The 20,880-nt window shown below is 43.3% G+C and overlaps 1 protein-coding gene across 2 annotated transcripts in view; it reads right to left on the bottom strand.

The window, feature by feature from the left end:
• Positions 1-20,880, bottom strand: part of SPDYA (speedy/RINGO cell cycle regulator family member A) — a 182,092-nt gene that overhangs the window by 116,256 nt on the left and 44,956 nt on the right. For both annotated transcript variants that reach the window (XM_033935976.1, XM_033935974.1), the window contains exon 3: positions 4,975-5,033. In XM_033935976.1, coding sequence (XP_033791867.1) covers positions 4,975-5,033 — 59 coding nt within the window. The remainder of the gene's footprint in view (positions 1-4,974; positions 5,034-20,880) is intronic.

Below are 20,880 nucleotides of genomic sequence, written 5' to 3'. Positions count from 1 at the left end.
CAACGGATGGCCACTAGGATGATCTCCGGGCTTAAGGGTCTCTCGTACGAAGAAAGACTAAACAAATTGCAGCTCTACACTCTAGAGCACAGGTGTCGAAGTCGGTCCTCGAGGGCCGCAATCCAGTCGGGTTTTCAGAATTTCTCCAATGAATATGCATTGAAAGCAGTGCATGCACATAGATCTCATGCATATTCATTGGGGAAATCTTGAAAACCGACTGGATTGCGGCCCTCGAGGACCGACTTCGACACCCCTGCTCTAGAGGAACGCAGTGAAAGGGGGGACATAATTGAGACATTTAAATACATCACAGGACATGTCGAGGTGGAAGACGACATCTTATTTCCCAAAGGACCCTCGGTCACAAGGGGGCACCCGCTTAAACTCAGAGGAGGGAAATTTAATGGTGACACCAGGAAGTATTTCTTCACAGAAAGGGTAGTAGATCACTGGAACAAGCTTCCAATGCAGGTGATCAAAGCCACCAGCGTGCTTGACTTTAAGAATAAATGGGACATACACGTGGGATCCCTACGAAGGTAGAGTTAAGGAACTAGGTCATTAGCACTCAGACTTAATGGGGTGGGTCAGAAGAGTGGGCAGACTTGATGGGCTATAGCCCTTTTCTGCCGTCATCTTTCTATGTTTCTATTCATATCTCCCCTCTGCCGTCTCTTTTCCAAGCTGAAGAGCCCTAACCATTTTAGTCTTTCCTCATATGAGAGGAGTTCCATACCCTTTATCATCTTGGTCACTCTTCTTTAAACCTTTTCTAGCACCACTATATCTTTCTTGAGATAAGGAGACCAGAATTGAACGCAATCCTCCAGATGAGGTCGCACCATGGAACAATACATGGGCATTATAACATTCTTAGTCTTGTTAACCATCCCTTTTAAAATAATTCCTAGCATTCTGTTTGCTTTTTTGGCTGCTGCCGCCACACATTGGGCAGAAGATTTCATTGTACTATCTACTAGAGCTGCCCGATTCACAATACGAATCGATTCACTTCAGGTGAATCGATTCGAATCAGTTCATTTAAAAAAAAAAAAATCGGCCTGGCCGATTCGGTGAACAGCCCTCCTCCTTTCAGGGTGAAAGCAAAACTAATCTAAAAAGCCAAGGTTAAAAATAGAGAGACAGACAAAAGGCAGTTAAAAATGTTTGAAAAGTTGGGATAAAATTAAATATATAAGGACTTATGTGTTGGTAAAAGTAAGGCAAGAACTGCAGAAAAACTGAAGAACCCTGGTGAAATACGTGGCAAAAAAAGGGGGCATTTAAAAAGGCAAAGAGATGATGTCAAGTGAGGAAAGCAGCAACAAACTTTATTTGAAAGACACAGGGAGCAAAAGCAAGGACTGGTATAAAGGGTTACGTACTGAAAAAAGGGGGTATGGAGTTTTAAGATAAAGAATGAAATGTTTTGAGTCTGGTTATTTTCCGTTGCCTACATTCAAGACAGGTACCGTAGATTCCATGCTTTATTTTATTCGACACATTTCCCTTCCCCCGCCAGCGTTTTTGTTTTCTGCTGTTTCATATAGACTCCCAGTTGTACTCAGCTTTTTGCTTTGCTGCTCCTTGCTTTCAGTTTTGATTTTCAAATTATACTTTGTTCACATAAGAGTTCTGCTTTATGTCTTCAGTTATGACCCTCAGCGCGTGTTACAACTTTACATGCCTATTATGTTTAAATTGTCCACTCATTAGCTTAACTTTGGCTGTAATTGTATGTTTTGACCCACATTTCCTTTCACTGACCATATTTTCTTTTTTATCTGATGTATTTTACACATCTCGTTTGCCCTTCCACACTGTTCATTTTCAGAGTTTTCTGCTTCGGTATGCCTTATGTTTATTATGGCTGTTAGCATTTTTTCCGTATGAGCATTGCTACTACAATATCTCTCTTGAATTGTGTTAATTATACGTATTGTTTGTCCTTGCCATGCATTCAACTGTGATTATAGTAGGTTGCCAAGCACCCTATTGTATACATAGCAGGTTACTATCTTTTATTTTATTCTGTTACTGCTTTGATGCCTTGATTTAGCAATGCGTTAAATTATTTTTCATGATGGTTTAATTCCTTTTAGATATCATCTCATTTTCCTCTTAGTTTTATGCCTCATTGAGCATTTCACTTTATGTTTTACTAACGTGATTTCTATTACCCCTCAATATGTTTTGCTTAATTGTTTTATGATGACTTTATAATTGCTTTGAATGGCCTTTTCTCCATACTTGCTTTATTTATTTTTCTAAACTGTGGTGTGCAAAATTGTTTTTTATTGCTCTATGTCTCAATTGCTTATATACAGAATATTGCCTTTGCTTTTCAATTGCTCCACATTATTTACTTATTGCCCCATCAAACTATAATTGCTTTTCTATTGCTCTTTAAGTGCTTTGTATGACTTTTTGGTACACTATGCTTATTTGTTCTTAATTGCCTCAGTTTGCTTCATATTGAATATATATATACTGTACTTTTTTATCCATACCTAAACCACCTGGGTAGATTTTATTGATTTACATGTGTTATTCATGTTTTTGGATTAAGAGCTAAATTACATTTTTCTTTCATTGCATGGCTTCAATTACGTTATGTACTATAGCTGCTTGCTCATGTTCAGTTTATAATGTGATTCCTATACACATGTTTTTAATTATTTTTGAATTATGCTGTTTGTTTATTTTCAGCTTATAATGTTGTTTTTATCCATATCTTTTACATTTATATACATGTTTTTATGATGTTTTTTAAAATTATGTCTTTAATTATGTTTATTTTGTTTTAACATGGTCCTTTAGACTGTTGATAAAGGCACGTGCACCAAAACATTGCCAGTGTTGAGTCTTTGAGCTATTGTGACAAATTCGGCAATAAAGTGACTTTTTGAACTATATACCCATAGCTGAATTCCTGACATCTTAGCCTCACGACTCATCGTTGAGGCCAGTCCTTGGCTTCTGATTCAGTATGAAATAAACCCACCAGAATGTTTGAAACAAAACACCAATTGGGCAGGAAAATCGAATCAAATCGAAAAATTGATTCAATAGACTGAATCGAATCAAATTATTTTTTTTCCTGAATCGAGTAGCACTACTGTCTACGATGATACCCAGACCCTTTCCTTAGGCACTAATCCCCAAGGTGGACCCTAGCATCCGGTAACTGTGGTTTGGGTTATTCTTCCCAATGTGCATCACTTTGCATTTGTCCACATTAAATTTCATCTGTCATTTGGACGCCCAGTCTTTCAATTTCCTAAGGTCCGCCTGCAGTTTTTCACAATCCGCATGAATTTTAACAACTTTGAACAGTTTAGTGTCATCTGCAAATTTAATCACCTCACTCGTCGTTCTAATTTCCAGATCATTTATAAGTAAGTTAAATAGCACCAGTCATAGTACATACCCCCGCGGCACTCCACTGTTTACTCTCCTCCATTGAGAAAAATGACCATTTAACCCTACCCTCTGTTTTCTATCAGATAACCAATTCCTAATCCACAACTGAACTTTGCCACCTATCCCATGACACTTTAATTTTCACTGGAGCCTCTCATGAGGAACTTTATCAAAAGCTTTCTGAAAATCTAGATACAGTACACTATATCAACTGGCTCACCTTTATCCACATGTTTATTCACACCTTCAAAGAAGTCTAGCAAATTTGTGAGGCAAGATCTCCCTCGGCTGAACCCATGCTGATTCCATCTCATTAAATCTTGTTTGTCTAAGTGTTCCACAATTTTATTTTTTATAACTGTTTCTACCATTCTGCCCAGCACTGTAGTGAGGCTTACCGGTGTGTAATTTCCCAGATCTCCCCTGGAGCCCTTTTTAAAAATTGGCGTAACATTGGGTACCCTCCAATCTTCAGGTACTACAGACGATTTTAGCGACAGGTTACAGATCAATAACAGCAGGTCAGCAATTTCATATTTGAGTTCTTTTAGTACCCTGGGATGTATACCATCTGGTCCTGGCGATTTATCACTTTTTAACTTGTCGATTTGGCTTAGTGATCTGTGTGATTTAGTCCTTTGGAAATAGAAACGTCCTGGCGATTTATCACTTTTTAACTTGTTGATTTGGCTTAGTGATCTGTGTGATTTAGTCCTTTGGAAATAGAAACATCCTGGAGTTGAGTCGTATCCAACAGGGCTCCGATGAACTGGAACTTCTGAGATGGTTGGAGTTGAGATTTGGGGAAATTTATTTCGAATCCCAAATTCTGGAGATATAACAGTTTGAAAAGCTTGCTTTTTAAGTTAAATTCAAAATTAAAGGAAAAGAAAAGAAGAATAACGCATGAGCGGGAAGGCAGAATATACAAAATTTGAACAGCGTTCAAAAACATGACTTCTTAGCTCCGCGGAAAACTAAGAACTGAGGTATCGCAAGCCTGCGTCAAGTGGGAAGGCATTCACGTATGCACGGTGCAGGCAGTTCGCAAACTTTCTTAAGTTCTTAAAGTGGCAATGTTAATTTGTTTGGATATATTGTTACACTTATTGTAAATTTGAAAATGAATAAAGAATTTAAAAAAAAAAAAAAAAAGTGGCAATGCATTTTTAAAGCTATCCGTACCAGGACTCCTTGGATGACATCACCCACATGTGAGAATATGCTTGTCCTGGGATAAAACACAGCTACAAGTGTGCACACAGAGGGTTGGAAAACTCAATGAGCTATGCTTTGAATGCTTTCCTTGTTTGTTTGTTTATTCTTGCCAACATTCAGTATAATCGGAGAGAATAAAAAAAGATAAATTTGATTTGTGGTAAAAATGTTGCCAATATACACCTCAAGGAACACAACAGAAAACCTAAACCTTGAAGATAAATTTCACTTTATATACTGTTATTGCTTTTACCAAAACTGTATTAACTTTAGAGTTGGACATTTCTTTTATTCTTTTTTTTATTATTCATAATACTACAGTACAATTACCTTATCTGCAATTTTACAACAGCAATCCATCCACAAGAAATCTTGAATTAAGTCATCATCTGCAACAAGAGACAGCTGTGACATTTCCATAACATATTGTTTATTTTTAGAGTTTTAACTCAGTTAAAGTTCTTTCCCTATTTCCACATACCTTAAAATACAGTTAATTACCATAACAAACTTATCCAGGGACAGCAGGCAGATATTCTCACATGTGGGCGATGTCATCCATAGAGCCCAGTATGGATAGTAAAAAGTGTACTGTCACTATAAGTTTCTGAGAAATTTGACGACTGCCCACACCACACCTGTACAATTGCCTTCCCACCCGATGTCGACTCGCAGTTTCTCAGTTATGTAAACCAGCTAAAAGTCCAAGAAGCCAACCAGGTAGGAGGGATGTGACAATATCTGCCTGCTGTCCCTGGATAACACCTGTTTCATTAAGTTACTGTGCTTTATCCTAGGACACGCAGGAAGCATATTCTCACATATGGGACTCCCTAGCTGAAAAGACAGCGGATGGAGGGAAAGTTGGCTTTAAGAAGAAAATCAATTCTATAGAACTGCCTGACCGAAACAGCCATCTTGTCTTGAGAAAGTCTCCAGACAATAGTGAGATGTGAAGGTTTGAACAGAAGCACAAACAACATCAATGCAGGTGCCATAAGGTGGTAAAAGGGGCCAAAAGAGACTACGAGGAAAAAATAGCCAAGGAGACGAAAAGTTCAAGCCATTCTTTCAATATATTATGGGGAAATGACCCGCGAAGGAAGCGGTGGGACCACTGGATGACCGTGGAATGAAGGGAGTGCTAAAGGAGGACAAAGTAATCGCTGACAAACTGAACACATTTTTTGCGTCTGTATTTACTGAAGATGATATACACAGCAGACTATATGCTGGAAACAAAGATGGGAAACTGACAGGGTTGACGGTCAGTCTAGAAGAGGTATGCAGGCAGATTGATAGGCTTAAGAGCGATAAATCCACGGGACCGGATGGCATCCATCCGAGGGTCATCAAGGAACTGAAAGGGACTATAGCTGAACTGCTTCAACTAGTAAACAACCTGTCAATCAAATCAGGAAAGATTCCAGAGGACTGGAAGGTGGTGAATGTTACATCGATCTTCAAAAAAGGTTCGAGGGGGGATCCGGGAAACTACAGACCGCTGAGTCTGACCTCGGTACCAAGAAAGATGGTAGAGTCACTGATAAAGGACTGCATCATTGATCACATTGACGGACACAGGCTGATGAGGTCCGGCCAGCACAGTTTCAGCAAAGGCAGATCTTGTTTGATGAACTTGCTGAACTTCTTCGAGGGAGTAAACAGGCAGATAGACAAGGGCGCCCAGTCGACATTGTATATCTGGATTTTCAGAAGGCATTCAACAACTGCATGAATGACTACTTAGGAAAATTGCGAGCCATGGAATCGAGGATTAAATACTCACGTGGATTAAAAACTGGCTGGAGCATAGGAAACAGAGAGTGGGGGTAAATGGATAATACTTGGACTGGAAAAGCATCACCAGTGGGGTGCTGCAGGGCTCGGTGCTTGGACCCGTGCTCTTCAACATCTTTATAAACGATCTGGACATTGGTACGACAAGTGAGGTGATTAAATTTGCAGACGATATGAAGTTATTCAGAGTAGTTCTTTCCAAGTAATAAGCAAGAGCCCGTTTACAGTCCAAGGTATGAAGGGCAGCTTTCCCAGGATGAGAATGAGGCTTCAGAAAAAAAGATGGGTAACACAACGGATTGGTTGAGATGAAACTGACTACTTTTGGAAGCAATTTTGGATGCGTGCAAAGGACCAACTTGTCATGGTGAAAAACAGTGAAAGGTGGGTCGCAGACAAGTGCATGAAGCTCACTGACACGTCAAGCTGAAGTAAGTAACAGATATTAAAAACACTGTTTTCCAATTAGGATATTTGAGATGTGCAGTTTCAAGAAGTTCAAATGGAGGCTTCATCAGAGTTGAAAAGACGACATTATGGTCTCAAACAACTTGAGGTGGCTATGATAGGATGAGCAGCCAGTGGTTTAGTGTTGAGGAGAACATGAAATGCACTGAAGTAGTCTTGAGGCCAGAGTTAGAAAGATGAAGCAGGTAGTCCAGGAGTGGGCAACTCCGGTCCTCAAGGGCCAGAATCCAGTCGGATTTTCAGGATTTCCCCAATGAATATGCATGAGATCTATTTGCATGCACTGCTTTCAATGCATATTCATTGGGGAAATCCTGAAAACCCGACTGGATTCCAGCCCTCGAGGACCGGAGTTGCCTTCCCCTGAGGTAGTCATAGAAACTTAGAAAATGACGGCAGAAAAGGGCCACGGCCCACCTAGTCTGCCCACTCTGATGACCCACCCCCTAACTTCCTCCATGAAGAGATCCCACATGCCTATCCCATTTTTTCTTAAAATCTGGCACGCTGCTGGCCTCAATTACCTGTAGTGGAAGATTATCACAGCGATCAACCACCCTTTCGGTGAAAAAATATTTTCTGGTGTTACCATGAAATTTCCCCCCCTGATTTTCAACGGATGCCCTCTTGTCGCCGTGGGCCCTTTAAGAAAAAAAATATCTTCTTCCACCTCTATACGGCTCGTGACATATTTGAACGTCTCGATCATGTCTCCCCTCTCTCTGCGTTTCTCGAGTGAGTATAGCTGCATCTTACCCAGCCGTTCCTCATATGAGAGATTCTTGAGTCCCGAGACCATCCTGGTGGCCATTCGCTGAACCGACTCAACTCTCAGCACATCTTTTTGGTAATGCGGCCTCCAGAATTGAACACAGTATTCCAGATGGGGTCTTACCATGGATCTGTACAACGGCATTATGACCTCGAGCTTACGGCTGACGAAGCTTCTACGGATACAACCCATGATTTGTCTAGCCTTGGATGAAGCTTTCTCCACTTGGTTGGCAGTCTTCATGTCTTCACTAATGATCACTCCTAAGTCTCGTTCTGCTACAGTCCTTGTTAGGGTCTCACCATTTAGGGTGTAAATCCTGCATGGATTTTTGCTGCCAAGGTGCATGACCTTACATTCCTTGGCATTGAAACTTAGTTGCCAAGTCTTTGACCAATTCTCCAGTAGGAGTAGGTCCTGTGTCATACTATCAAGCACTGTGCTTTTGCCTACTATGTTGCATAGTTTGGCGTCATTGGCGAATAATGTAATTTTACCACGAAGCCCCTCTGTCAAGTCTCTTAAGAAGATGTTAAACAGGATCGGGCCCAAGACCGAGCCCTGCGGCACTCCGCTGATCACCTCCATCGTTTTGGAGAGGGTACCGTTTACCACTACCCTCTGAAGTCTACCTCTAAGCCAGTCCTTAACCCATGCAGTTAATGTTTCATCTAATCCCATCAAACTCATCTTACTCAATAACCTGCGGTGCGGGACGCTATCGAACACCTTGCTGAAGTCCAAGTACATGACGTTCAGGGACTCCCCTATATCAAGCTTTCTTGTTACCCAGTCAAAGAAACTGATCAGATTTGATTGGCAGGACCTTCCCTTTGTAAATCCATGTTGATGGGGATCTCGTAGATTCTCCTCGTTCAGGATCGTATCTACTTGGCGTTTGATTAGTGTTTCCATAAGTTTACTCACTATCGATGTGAAACTGACCGGTCTGTAGTTTGCAGCCTCCGTCCTGCATCCCTTTTTGTGAAGTGGAATGACGTTAGCCATTTTCCAGTCCAACGGGACTCTTCCTGTACTTAGGGAAAGATTGAAGAGCGTGGATAACGGTTCCGCCAGGACGTCCCTCAACTCCCTGAGCACCCTGGGGTGTAGTTTGTCTGGTCCCATGGCTTTGTTCACCTTGAGTCTTGATAGCTCATAGTAGACACTGCTGGGCGTAAACTCAAAATTTTGAAGGGTCTTCCGAGCTTTCCCTTGTTTGCAGTAGAGTGCTAGATCTCGGCGCCTCGCAAGTGAAGACTGAGGAGAAGTATTCATTTAAAAGTTTGGCTTTAACAGAGTCCAATTCTACATAGTTCCCGTCGGGTTTCCTAAGGCGTACTATCCCATCTATGTTTCTTTTTCTGTCACTAATATACCTGAAGAAGGATTTATCGCCCTTCTTGATGTTTTTCGCTAGATTCTCCTCCATACGGAGTTTGGCCTCTCTGACTGCTGTTTTGATTGCCTTTGACTTGGCCAGATAGTCCTCCTTAGATTCCTGCTTTCCTGATTGTTTGCAGGAGATGAATGCTCTTTTCTTCTTTTTTATGAGGTCTGAGATCTCCGCTGAGAACCACTGGGGTTTGTTATTTCTTCGTCGTTTACTTACTGATTTTATGTAGCGGTTGGTTGCTTCGTGTATGGTTGATTTCAGAGTTGACCACATTGCCTCTACATTTTCTGTTTCAGCTTGGTTTTGCAGTGCCCAATGAACAAAATCTCCCATGCTTTTGAAGTTGGTGCCCTTAAAGTTGAGGACCTTGGTTGATGTGTTTGATTTAATGAAACCTCTCCTGAGGTTGAACCATACCATGTTGTGGTCACTGGAGGCCAACGTATTGCCTAACGAGACCTCTGTGACACTTTCTCCGTTGGTTAGTATCAGGTCCAGTATCGCCTGATCCCTAGTGGGCTCTAATACCATTTGTCTGAGTCTTGCTCCCTTTATAGAGGTTAATAGCTTCCTGCTGCCGCTGGCCGTAGTGGAAAGTCTGTTCCAATCCATATCAGGCATATTGAAGTCGCCTAACAATACTGTGTCTCCACGCAAAGTAATATTCTCTATGTCTTCGATTACTTCTATATCCATGTCATTCTGTTGTCTTGGAGGTCTGTATACTACGCCAAGATACAGGCATTTGTCCCTCCCCCTAGCCAAATTCACCCAGAGGGATTCCCCGGTGTACTTGACATCTGCGATTTTGGTAACTTTGATGTCCTCTTTAGTGTATAGTGCTACTCCTCCTCCCATTTTGCCCTCTCTGTCTCGATGGAGTAAGTTGTATCCTGGTATAGCCATATCCCACCCATGGGAGTCCGTGAACCAAGTCTCGGATATCGCCACCACATCTAGGTCGACAATCCTCATTTCCGTTTCCAATTCCAGAATTTTATTGCCCAAACTGTGGGCATTAACGTACATAGCCCTCCATACCTTATGTTTGCTATGTCTCTGTGGAGATTTTCCCACTTGAGTTAATTCAACGCCTATAGTACTGTTTGCAATGTGTGTACTTACCTCAGACTCAGAAATGTAGTGTGCACTTACCTCAGACTCAGAAATGGATTGGTAACTTACCTCACCAGGTTGGTTACTCATGTCAGTATGTGAGTGGGTACCCTCCCTCAACTTACCTAGTTTAAAACCCTATGAAGAAGGCAGGCTAGTCAGTGTCCAAAGACGTTCTTTCCCCTTCTGGTCAGGTAGAGCCCGTCTGGTCCCTGTAGTCCTTGCAGTGCCTCTCCATGGTTCAGGAATCCGAAGTTCATTTCCTTGCACCATCCGTGTAGCCAGTCATTTGTCCTAGTCCAACACTGAAAGTATGGAGGAGGTAGTCAAATCCATGGAATGGAGAGTACACTAGGTGGAAAAATGGGTCCACTAGATAACATTGCTGGGTAGAAGGTTTCTGGAAGCAGCAATAATAGCCGTGACTGAAGCAGAAAATTCCATGTCTGGCTCAGTTAAGTGGCAAGGAACCAAGCTGTGAGATGTAGCAATTGTAGATTGGGATGCAGAAGTGATCCATGGTTCTGAGTTATCAGAAAAGGGAAAATTTGTAACGGCATGAGATCCTTGACAAACAGTGAAGGAGTAGGGGGAACCAAGGCGGGTGGGGCCACCGTGGAGCAATTAGAAATCATGGAGGCCAGTTCTCGCTTGAGCTTGAACAAGAGGAATTGGTGGAAATGCATACAGGAATTCATGGGTCCAGTCCAGAAGGAAGGCATCTGCTTCCAGCCGATGTGCAGAAAACTGTCTGAAACTGAAGCGAGGTAACTTGTGATTGCTGGGAGATGTAAACAGGCCTACTTGAGGAGTTCCTCAGAGTGAAAAGATGTGGTGCAGCACTTTGGAATTGAGAGACCATTTGTGCGGTTGGAGAAATCTGCTGAGTTTATCCGCCAAAGCACTGGTCTTCCACTTGAGAAAGATATTTCATAAGATTGCCCATTTCCAAATGTGACCATCCCATCTGGAATAAGATTCCAGACAGTAGTGTGATGTGAATATATGAACTGAAGACCAAGTAGCAGCTTTACAGATTTCATCAATAGGGGTCGAGTGAAGGAAAGCAACTGAAGCTGCCATAGCTCGGACTTTGTGGGTTGTGACACGACTCTCCAGTTGTAGCCCAGCCAGAGCATAACAGAAGGAAATACAAGAGGCCAACCATGTGGAAATCATTCTCTTGGTCACTGGACATCCCAACTTGTTAAGATCAAAGGAGACGAAATGTTGAGGAGATGTTCTTTGTGGTTGAGTTCTGTGCAAATAGTAAGTCAATGCTCATTTGCAGTCCATAGTGTGAAGAGCTATTTCCCCAGGGTTAGAATGAAGCTTAGGAAAGAATACTGGAAGTACCATAGATTAAAGTGGAATTCCGTGACGACTTTTGGAAGAAACATAGGATGGGTGCGAAGCACCACTTTGTCATGGTGGAATACTGTAAAAGGAGGATCCACCAGCAGCGCTTGAAGTTCACTGACTCATCGAGCTGAAGTAAGGGAGATGAGAAAAACCACTTTCCACGTAAGGTACTTAAGATGAGTCATAGAGATTGGTTCAAAAAGAGGCTTCATCAGTTTAGCAAGGCCACATTAATATTCCAAACCACTGGAGGTGGATTGAGAGGTGGTTTGATATTGAAGTCTTTTCATGAATCTAAACACAAGAGGATGAGCAGTGAGAGGTTTGCCATTAACTAGTCTGTGAAAAGCATTTATAGCACTGAGATGAACTCTAATCAAAGTGGTTTTGAGATCTAAATTGGGTAAATGAAGAAGATAGTCCAATACGGAAGATACAGAGGTGGATTTTGGCTCATGATGATGAAGAGCACACCAAGTGGAAAACCTTGTCCATTTTTGCTGATAGCACTGCTGTTTACAGGGCTGTGGAGTCAGTAGATAAATCCTTTGACTCCAACTCCTCAATTTCTGGTACCTACGACTCCGACTCCAGGTGCCCAAAATTGTCTCTGACTCAGACTCCAACTCTGACTACACAGTCCTAGCAGGGCTGTAGAGTTGGTAGTTGGTAGATAAATCCTTCGACTCTGACTCATCAGTTTCTGGTACCCACAACTCCGACTCCAGTATCCAAAATTGTCTCTGACTCCTCGACTTCAACTCCACAGCCCTGGCTGTGTAGACTGTTTTCTGGATGCTTCCAAGATTAGTCTGACAGGCTGAGAAAAATGAAGGTCAGCTGATGTTAGGCCAAGAGGTACCAAGCTGTCAGGTGTAACGCTGGAAGATTGGGATGCAGAAGAGATCCATGATTCTATGTGAGAAGAGATGGTAAAATTTGTAGAAGTATAAGTTCCTTCATACAGTTGACATAGAAAGGAAAAGCAGGGCTGTCTGGGCCAACGAGAGGCTATGAGAATCATGGTGGCCGATTCCTGCTTGAGCTTGACAAGCGTCTTGAGGATGAGAGGGATTGGAGGAAAAGCGTAAAGAAACTTGTGAGTCCCATCCAGCAGAAAAACATCCACTTCCAGACAGCGAGGAGAGGACTGTCAGAAGCAAAACTGGGGCAGCTTGTGGTTGTGGGGGGATGCAAACAAGTCTATCTGAGGTGTCCCCCACTGAGAAAATATGGGGTACAGAACTGCAGAGTTGAGTGTCCACTCATGTGGCTGAAGAAACCTACTGAGTTTGTCTGCAAGTGAATTCTGTCCCCCTTGAATGTATATTGCTTTCAGGAATGCATTGCGAGCAATGGCCCAGGTCCAAATCTTCAAGTTTCAAGCAGAGCACATAGCCATAACTATTAAATAACGGGGAAGACATAATACAATAAGACTAAATTGACGTAAGGGAGACAAAAGGATTAGGGGAGAAATACAATTTGTAATAGGAGAGAGAGAGACATAAAAAGGTCAGCACAGGAGGAAGGAGGTATGTTTTTCCTTCTTTTTGAAGTCGAGCGTTTACTTATCAAAGGCATCCTTAAAAAGGAAGGTCTTTAAGTTGGTTTTAAATCTGTCCATTGGCATATCCTCCCAGAGATGTGAGGGCAGAGAGTTCCAAACTGTTGGTGCTGTGTCAGAGAAGATTTTTTTTTTCTGGTGGTATCGTAGAATAGATGACGAAGGGAAAGAATTACCAGAAGATGCTGGTTGCCTGATCGAAGAGTTCTACTTGGACAGTGTGGAATCAGTAGTCTTTCAATAAATCTGTGTGTATGTTAGTTTTGTTTTGAACGTTTATTGCGACCTGACTGTCCATGCGGATGAGAAGAACGGTGTTGGTCACAATGTGCTGAAAAGCTTTTAAAGCATTGTAGATCACTCTGAGTTCCAACAGATTTATATAACTAAGGCAGTCCTGGACAGACCGGTGATTTTGAGGCAAGCTTAAGTGGATGAGTCCGTGGTGTGACAGGGAAACTCCTGTCACGGTTAAAAAGACGGCTAGCCCAGTCAAAAGTACAGCCCTCAAACATGCAATCCCTAAAATAAAGCCTGTACACCCTGCTAAAAGCACTAGTTTAGTACAACAAGAAGGGAGAAAAGGCAGATGTCACAGCCTGAAATTCAGGTAGGCAGGGCACAGAAAACACAGTCTATTCCCTATTACTCCTTTCCCAGAGCTAGGGAGAAACATGAGATCAACCCAGAAGGGGGTGGAGTTAGTCACCAAGTTCTGCAGTCACTAAAGCTTCAAGTAGGAAGACTGCAGGGAGATCAAAGAGCCTCAGCTGACTCTAATTGGAGAAGCAGAACAGAGCGCACTAGAAACAGCCCAACGCTCTGTGCAAACCACCAGGAACATAGGATTACCCCAGGCCAACAAGCAGGGAGAAGAATCCAGCAGCCAGCTAGGTACTGTGATTTCCCAGGGGAGCCTAAGGGGGTAGGGCTAGAGGTTCTCTTGGAGGGAGAGGAACCTGGCCAGGAAACTTTCACAAACACCCAGTGACACAAGGTGGGGGTGGTGCAGCAAGGCTGAGGCAGAATTAAGTGTGCCAGAAGAACGTATGGAAACCTGATTTAGAAATTATAAGCTGCTCTAGGACTGTGGTTGCAATTGGGAGGGCCTGAAGATCTTGGTGAAAAGGGAGGCTTGCTCCACACAGCCTGCAAAGCAGGGCTGTGAAAGTCCTTGGAGGGGACAAAGTGCTAGAGAGGGAAAGTAGTTGCAGAGAAAACGATTTTTTCTTCTCTTTGTTGGCAAGAAGGGCTGGCACCTGCAGTGCTCAGCCAGTGCTGGCAAGAATTGGTGCTAATAGAAGCCAGCTTCCCTAAGGAGGGAGTATTGGGGCATTTGAGAGACTGAAAAGCTTGTTTGATTTTGGTTTATCTTTTTTGTTGACAAGGACTGTCCAGTCCCTGAACTTCAGCACAGATAAAGGGCACTGGAACTAAGTGGAAGGAACTGAATAATTGGTGCCTGTGAGAAACCATTGTTTATTTTGGACTTTTTCTTTTTCCTTATAATAAACCCAGTGAAGTTTGGTTTGAAAGAAATCCAGTGTCCGGGTTTTCCTTACACCAACCATATAAAAGGTGCACTGAAAATCTTACCTGTGGTCCAAGCCGGGTTTCCCACTTACCTGGGGCCTGGCCCGGCCACAGTGGTCAGAAGTTTTTGTTGAGGAGGGGTATGGAACAAAAATCTTCTAGACAGATTGGAAGAGTTCGTTCACCACTGCAGTGACTGTCGAAGTGAAAGTGTGATTGTAATGTGTTGAGATAGTGGGTCGAGAGCTTGAGACTAGAGAGCTGCATGAGAACAGGGATGACGGGAATCCCGCGGGACCTGCTGGGATCCCGTGGGGATGCCTCCTAGGGTCGCGGGAATCCCGTGGGGACGCCTCCGAGGGTCGCGGGGTTCCTGCGGGGTTGGATGCGAGGCTCGTCTTCTCCCTACCTGCCCTGCCGCAGCACACAGCCGATCGGAACGGAAGTCTTCCACGAAGTCAGCGCTGACGTCGGATGGAGGGCTTAAGCAAAGCATTGGGAAGACTTCCGTTCCTATCGGCTTTGTGCTGTGATCGGCAGTGGCTACCAAGGGGGGGCGGGGAGGACGGACCGCCCCAGATGCAGCCATGGGGGGGTGCACAGCCGGCCAGGTCCCCTTATCTTTGTGGCACTTCCTCCGACCGACCGACAACAGGCCCGGTCCGACAAACCTCCCTGCCCTGTAGCCGCGAATCTAAATTACTTTCTTACAGCAGCTTCAATACTCCGGCTGCTGTAAGAAGGTAATTTAGATTCGCGGCTACAGGGCAGGGAGGTTTGTCAGACCGGGCATGTTCTGTTACAGTCAGGCGGGGAAGCGCCACAAAGGTAAGGGGCAGGGAGGGAGAAAGGGAGGAAAGGTGGAGTGGAGAGGAAAAGACACTTAAGGTAAAACTGAGGGGGGAGAAGGACGCTGAAAGCACTGGGGAAGACAAAAGGGTGGAGAAGGATGCTGAAAGGACATGGGGAAGATGGGGGGAAAAGGACGCTGAAAGGACATGGGGAAGACAGAGGGGGGTGAAGGACGCTGAAAGCACAAGGGGAAGACAAAGGGGTGGAGGACGCTGAAAGGATATGGGGAAGATGTGGGCAGAAGGACGCTGAAAGGACATGGGGAAGACAGAGAGAGGAGAAGGACGCTGAAAGGACATGGGGAAGACGGGGGGAGAAGAATGCTGAAAGGACATGGGGAAGACAGAGGGGGGAGAAGGACACTGAAAGCACATGGGGAAGACAGAGGGGGGGGAGAAGGACACTGAAAGCACATGGGGAAGACAGATGGGGAGAAAGACACTGAAAGCACATGGGGAAGACAGAGGGGGGAGAAGGACGCTGAAAGGAAATGGGGAAGAGAGAGAGTGGGGAGAAGACGCTGGCAGGGAAGAAGACAGAGATGCCAGACTATGGGGGGGAGCGGAGAGAAGATGGGTGCCAGACCAATTTGGAAGGGGGGGAGAAAGGGAAAAGCACAGTAACAGAGCAAATGGAAGACGCAGAGAGAAGAGAGACAGTGGATGGAAGGAATTGAATGAGAACATGAGGAAAGCAGAAACCAGGCAACAAAGATAGGAAAAAAATTCTATTTCTTTTTTTTTTTGCTTTAGGATAAAGTAGTATATTAGTTGTGTTGATAAAAATTTATAAATATTAGAGGCTCTGGTAGAAACCCATTTACAAAGTATGTATTCTTCCCAATTAATATTTCCAAATTAATAAAGTCTTTTTGCTTATTTGTAAATGGGTTTCTACCAGAGCCTTTAATTCAGTAGCATAATTAAATGAAATAACTATTTCTGTAGTTTATAGGGATGGGTAGGGACGGAGGGGATTCCTCGCAGGGACGGGTGGGGACGGAGGGATTCCTCGCGAGGACGGTTGGATTCTCATAGGGACGGGTGGGACTTTGGCGGGGACGGGTGGGGACAGGTGGGATTTCTGTCCCCGCGCAACTCTCTACTTGAGACTACTGAGATATGAGAATCCATTGAGGCGTCCTGAGATGAAGTCTCGCAAATGGAGTAACATGCACTGTGGAAACCATGTGGCCCAGGAATAGCATCATTTGTCTGGCTGAGATTGAGTGTAGGCTTCTTTCAGATCCAGAGAGCAAAGCCAGTCATTGCGATCTAAGAGAGGCTATAAAGTTGCTGGAGATAACATCCAAAACTTTTCCTTCACTAAAAACTTGTTGAGACCCTTGAGGTTTAAGATTGGATGAAGACCTCCCGCCTTATTTGGGATGAGAAAATACCAGGAGTAAAATCCCCGTTTTCTCTGCACAGGAGGAACTCTTTTTATGGCATTGCGAAGGAGAAGGGATTCTATCTCCTGAAGAAGAAGGGATGTCTGCTGAGGGATGAAAGAAAACTCTCTTGGAGGATAGTCTGGAGGAATATCGATGAAGTGAAGAGAGTATCCCTCTCAAATAACTGTTAGTACCCAGAGGTCTGTGGTAATCAGTTCCCAGCGAAGATAGTACAGTTGAAGCTGGCCTCCAATGGGTTGAGGAAGAGGCTGAGATAGAGGAATAGAGGCTATGCTCTTGAGAAGCATGTCAAAAAGACTGAGCAGGCTTTTGGGGAGCTGCTAATTGAGATTTTTGAGGACGCTGTTGTTTCTGCTTCTTCTGCTGTGGTCCAGGGGGAGCAGCTGGTTTGGAAGAAAAATGCCTCTGATAGGAAGAAAACAGCTTGAAAGTCTTAGATGTTGAAGGCTTACTCTTGGATTTAACCAAAGCATCCAAATGTTTCTTATGGTCAATGAGCTTTTGGGTAGCATTTTTCAACAGTCACCAAATAGCTCATCACCCAAGCACGGAATGTTAACCAATCTATCCTGAAGATTGATATCCATATCAAAGACCCTGAGCTATGCAAGAAGTTTCATTGCTACTGATACAGCCAAGGCTATGGAAGATAATTCAAAGGCATTAAGCAGATCTCGCCATGTACCTTCTAGCCAAGGCAAGGGTGCGAGAGATGTGACAAAAATCCTGTAATTGTTGTAAAGGAATATACCTATGAAAAGAAGACAATTTCTTAACCAGATTCTTGACATAGCAGGAAATATAGAATTTTGTAGTTTAGGACTCATGGAATTTTGGTACAAGCAACGGCCAAACTTGTCCATAGAGCACTTTTCACACTCTGGTGGCATTGAGACATAGACTCTGGATGGAGATGGAGATAATTTTATAATCATTATAGAGTTTTATATTTTTTATTTTTCTTGTTTTTTTTTAACACAGCCATTATTACCCACCTTTTGTTTTTCCCTTTTATGTTTTTTCTTCTCTTCTATCAAAAACTGTAACTACTCCCCTACTTAACCACACATGTCATGTATGTTTTACCCACACATTATTTTAAATTAGGTTTACAATCAGTTTGTAAAGTATGTTATATTTTATCTAACAACAAATTTGTTTTTTATGTCACTATTAATATTGTACTTGTTTCACTTATTAATACATGTTATTTCATTGTACATCGCCTAGCAATTTATATAGGCGATTCATCAAGAATAAATAAACTTGAAACTTGAAACTTCAAAGTCGACTCTACCACCAGGGACTGATGCAGGAGTTGTGGTTTGTCAAAACTAGGAGAAGAAATGATTTTGTATAAAGAGTTCAATTTTCTGGGGGGCCACTGTAATTGTTATTATGTAACAGTTCTTATGAAGAGTCTCTATGAAAATACCATGTAATGGTAGTTAAAGAAGTTCTTTAGGAGGCTCATCATAGTCAAGGCCTCAAAAATATTCAGCACTGTAGGCAGAATCAGCTTCTAATTTGACTGGAAGCTCTTTGCCTAATTGCCTAATAAATTTTGTGAAAGAAAGTCTTTCAGTAGGAAATTTCAGAGGAGACTTTACAGAAGAAGTATCGTAAGCCCCTGTAGTGGACTCAGGGACATCATACGCCGAGTCAGACTGTATGTAAGTCCAAGTCTAAGTCATTTGGCAAAGGAATGTGTTGGGATTGATGGTGATGTCAAGGCCAGTGTCAATCCGATGAAGATGACGATGTATGATGTGACTTCCCTTTATGCTTTGAAGAGTGGGAAGGAGAGCGATGTTTTTGCTTCAAAGCAGCTGAGGATGACCGATGCTGACGGGACTTGGATCACTGAGATGATGAGGAAGAACACTGATGCCTCAAAAAAATGGATCGAGACTATGATGGAGAATGGGTTCTGCAATGAGACAAGCTGTGTTTGAACATAGAACGTCTATGTTGCACCGGTGATTCAGTATCGGTACCGCAGGACCTGGTGGCTTTATGCTCAGGCTGGGCCAATACCGATAGAGACAGTGTCGGAGTAAGGAATTTGAACATGTCACTGACTTGGAAAAGCGATTCGTGTTTTCCATGGTATGAGATCACCGGTACCTTTTGGCATTCTGCCGGTACCATCGGTGCTGTGTCTGGCCTCGGAGAGGATGACCTCAAAGAGGATGCACACCTCGAAGGAGAAGCCAGTCGCTTGGTCGACATCAAGAGACTCGATGCAAGGTTGACCTGTGAGACCTGTTGGGGAGCTGGAGGTTTTTTAGCTGGCTTACCCGATGGAGCAATGTCACCCGAAGCCGAAGTCAAAGTAGATGCTTTCGATGTGGAAGGCTGTGATGTCTTCTCGGTGTCCATGTTGATGCCGAATAACTTTTCTTGTTGGAACTTTCAATTCTTGATACTACACTTTTGCAGGGTAGAACACGGTGTGCAGGATTCAACATGGTGTACAGGGCCAAGGCACTGTAAGCACCAACTATGTGGGGGGGTCAATGATAGAAATCTGCCATTGGCACCTGCAACACTTTTAAAACCGGTTAGCAGCTGGACACGACAGAAATGTTGACTCAGCCAAATTGAATTCAATGGCTGAGGAAAACGAAGAGGCTTCGGCGAGGAAAACAATGTCCTCAGATTTTTTTTAAAAAAAAACTAATAGTAAAAGAAAGTAAATAAAACACATAGAAAATAGTCAGGTGAGTGGGAAGGGAAAATGCAAAGATATGAACAACAAAAACTTCTTAGCTCCGTGGAAAACTAAGAACTGAGGAGCCACAAGCGGCATTGGGCAGGAAGTCACTTGCGCATGCGCTGTGCTAGCAGTTCACAACCTTTCTCAATTTCTTAAAGTGGCAGTGCATTTTTGAAGCTGTCCATACCAGGGCTCCGTGAATGATGTCACCCACATGTGAGAATATGCTGTCTACTTGTCCTGGGATAAAGAAAGTGATGTAATTGCAGGTAAACAACAAACATTTTCCTTGGTTTACTCATGAAACAAAAGATATCCACAAAAATGTGTATTCTAACTGAGGAATAAATTAGGACACTCTACATCAGTGGTTCCCAAACCTGTCCTGGGGGACCCCCAGCCAGTCAGGTTTTCAAGATATCCCTAATGAATATGCATGAGAGAGATTTGCATATAATGGAAGTGACAGGTATGCAAATCTCTCTCATGCATATTCATTAGGGATATCTTGAAAACCTGACTGGCTGGGGGTCCCCCCAGGACAGGTTTGGGAACCACTGCTCTACATGCTAGTAGCTAGTGTTACCCCCTTTGGCTGAAATAGCTGCAGTGAGACACTTCTTGTAGCCATCTACCAGTCTCTGACATCGGTTAGAGGAAAGTTTGGCCCACTCCTCAATGCAGAATTTTTTCAGCTGTGAGATGTCTCAGGGGTTTCTTGCATGTATAGCCGATTTCAAATCACCCCACAGCATCTCAATGGGATTTTGGTCAGGGCTTTGATTCGGCCACTTCAGGACTCTCCATTTCTTAGTTTTCAGCCAGTCCTTGGTGGATTTACTGCTATGTTTTGGGTCATTGTTGTGTTCCAGTTCCGCTTCAGCTTTAATTTTCTTACAGATGGTCTCACATGTTCCTCAAGCACCCTCTGATATATGATAGAATTCATGGTGGATTCTATGATGGTGAGCTGTCCAGGTCCTGGGGCAGCAAAGCATCCCCAAACCATGACACTTCCACCTCCATGCTTCACAGTTGGTATGAAGTTCTTTTCCTGGAATGCTGTATTTGGTGTACGCAAAACATGTCCTCTTCTCTGGTGTCCAAATAATTCAATTTTAGACTCATCTGTCCATAGAACACTGTTCCAGAAGTCCTGGTGTTTGTCTACGTTCTCTCTAACAAACTTCAGTCTGGCCTTGATGTTTCTCTTGGAGAGTAAAGGTTTCCTCCTTGC

This window comes from Geotrypetes seraphini, chromosome 3, assembly GCF_902459505.1.
Source record: "Geotrypetes seraphini chromosome 3, aGeoSer1.1, whole genome shotgun sequence".
NCBI classification, from domain to species: domain Eukaryota; kingdom Metazoa; phylum Chordata; class Amphibia; order Gymnophiona; family Dermophiidae; genus Geotrypetes; species Geotrypetes seraphini.
This window is presented reverse-complemented; position numbering and strand designations above follow the sequence as displayed.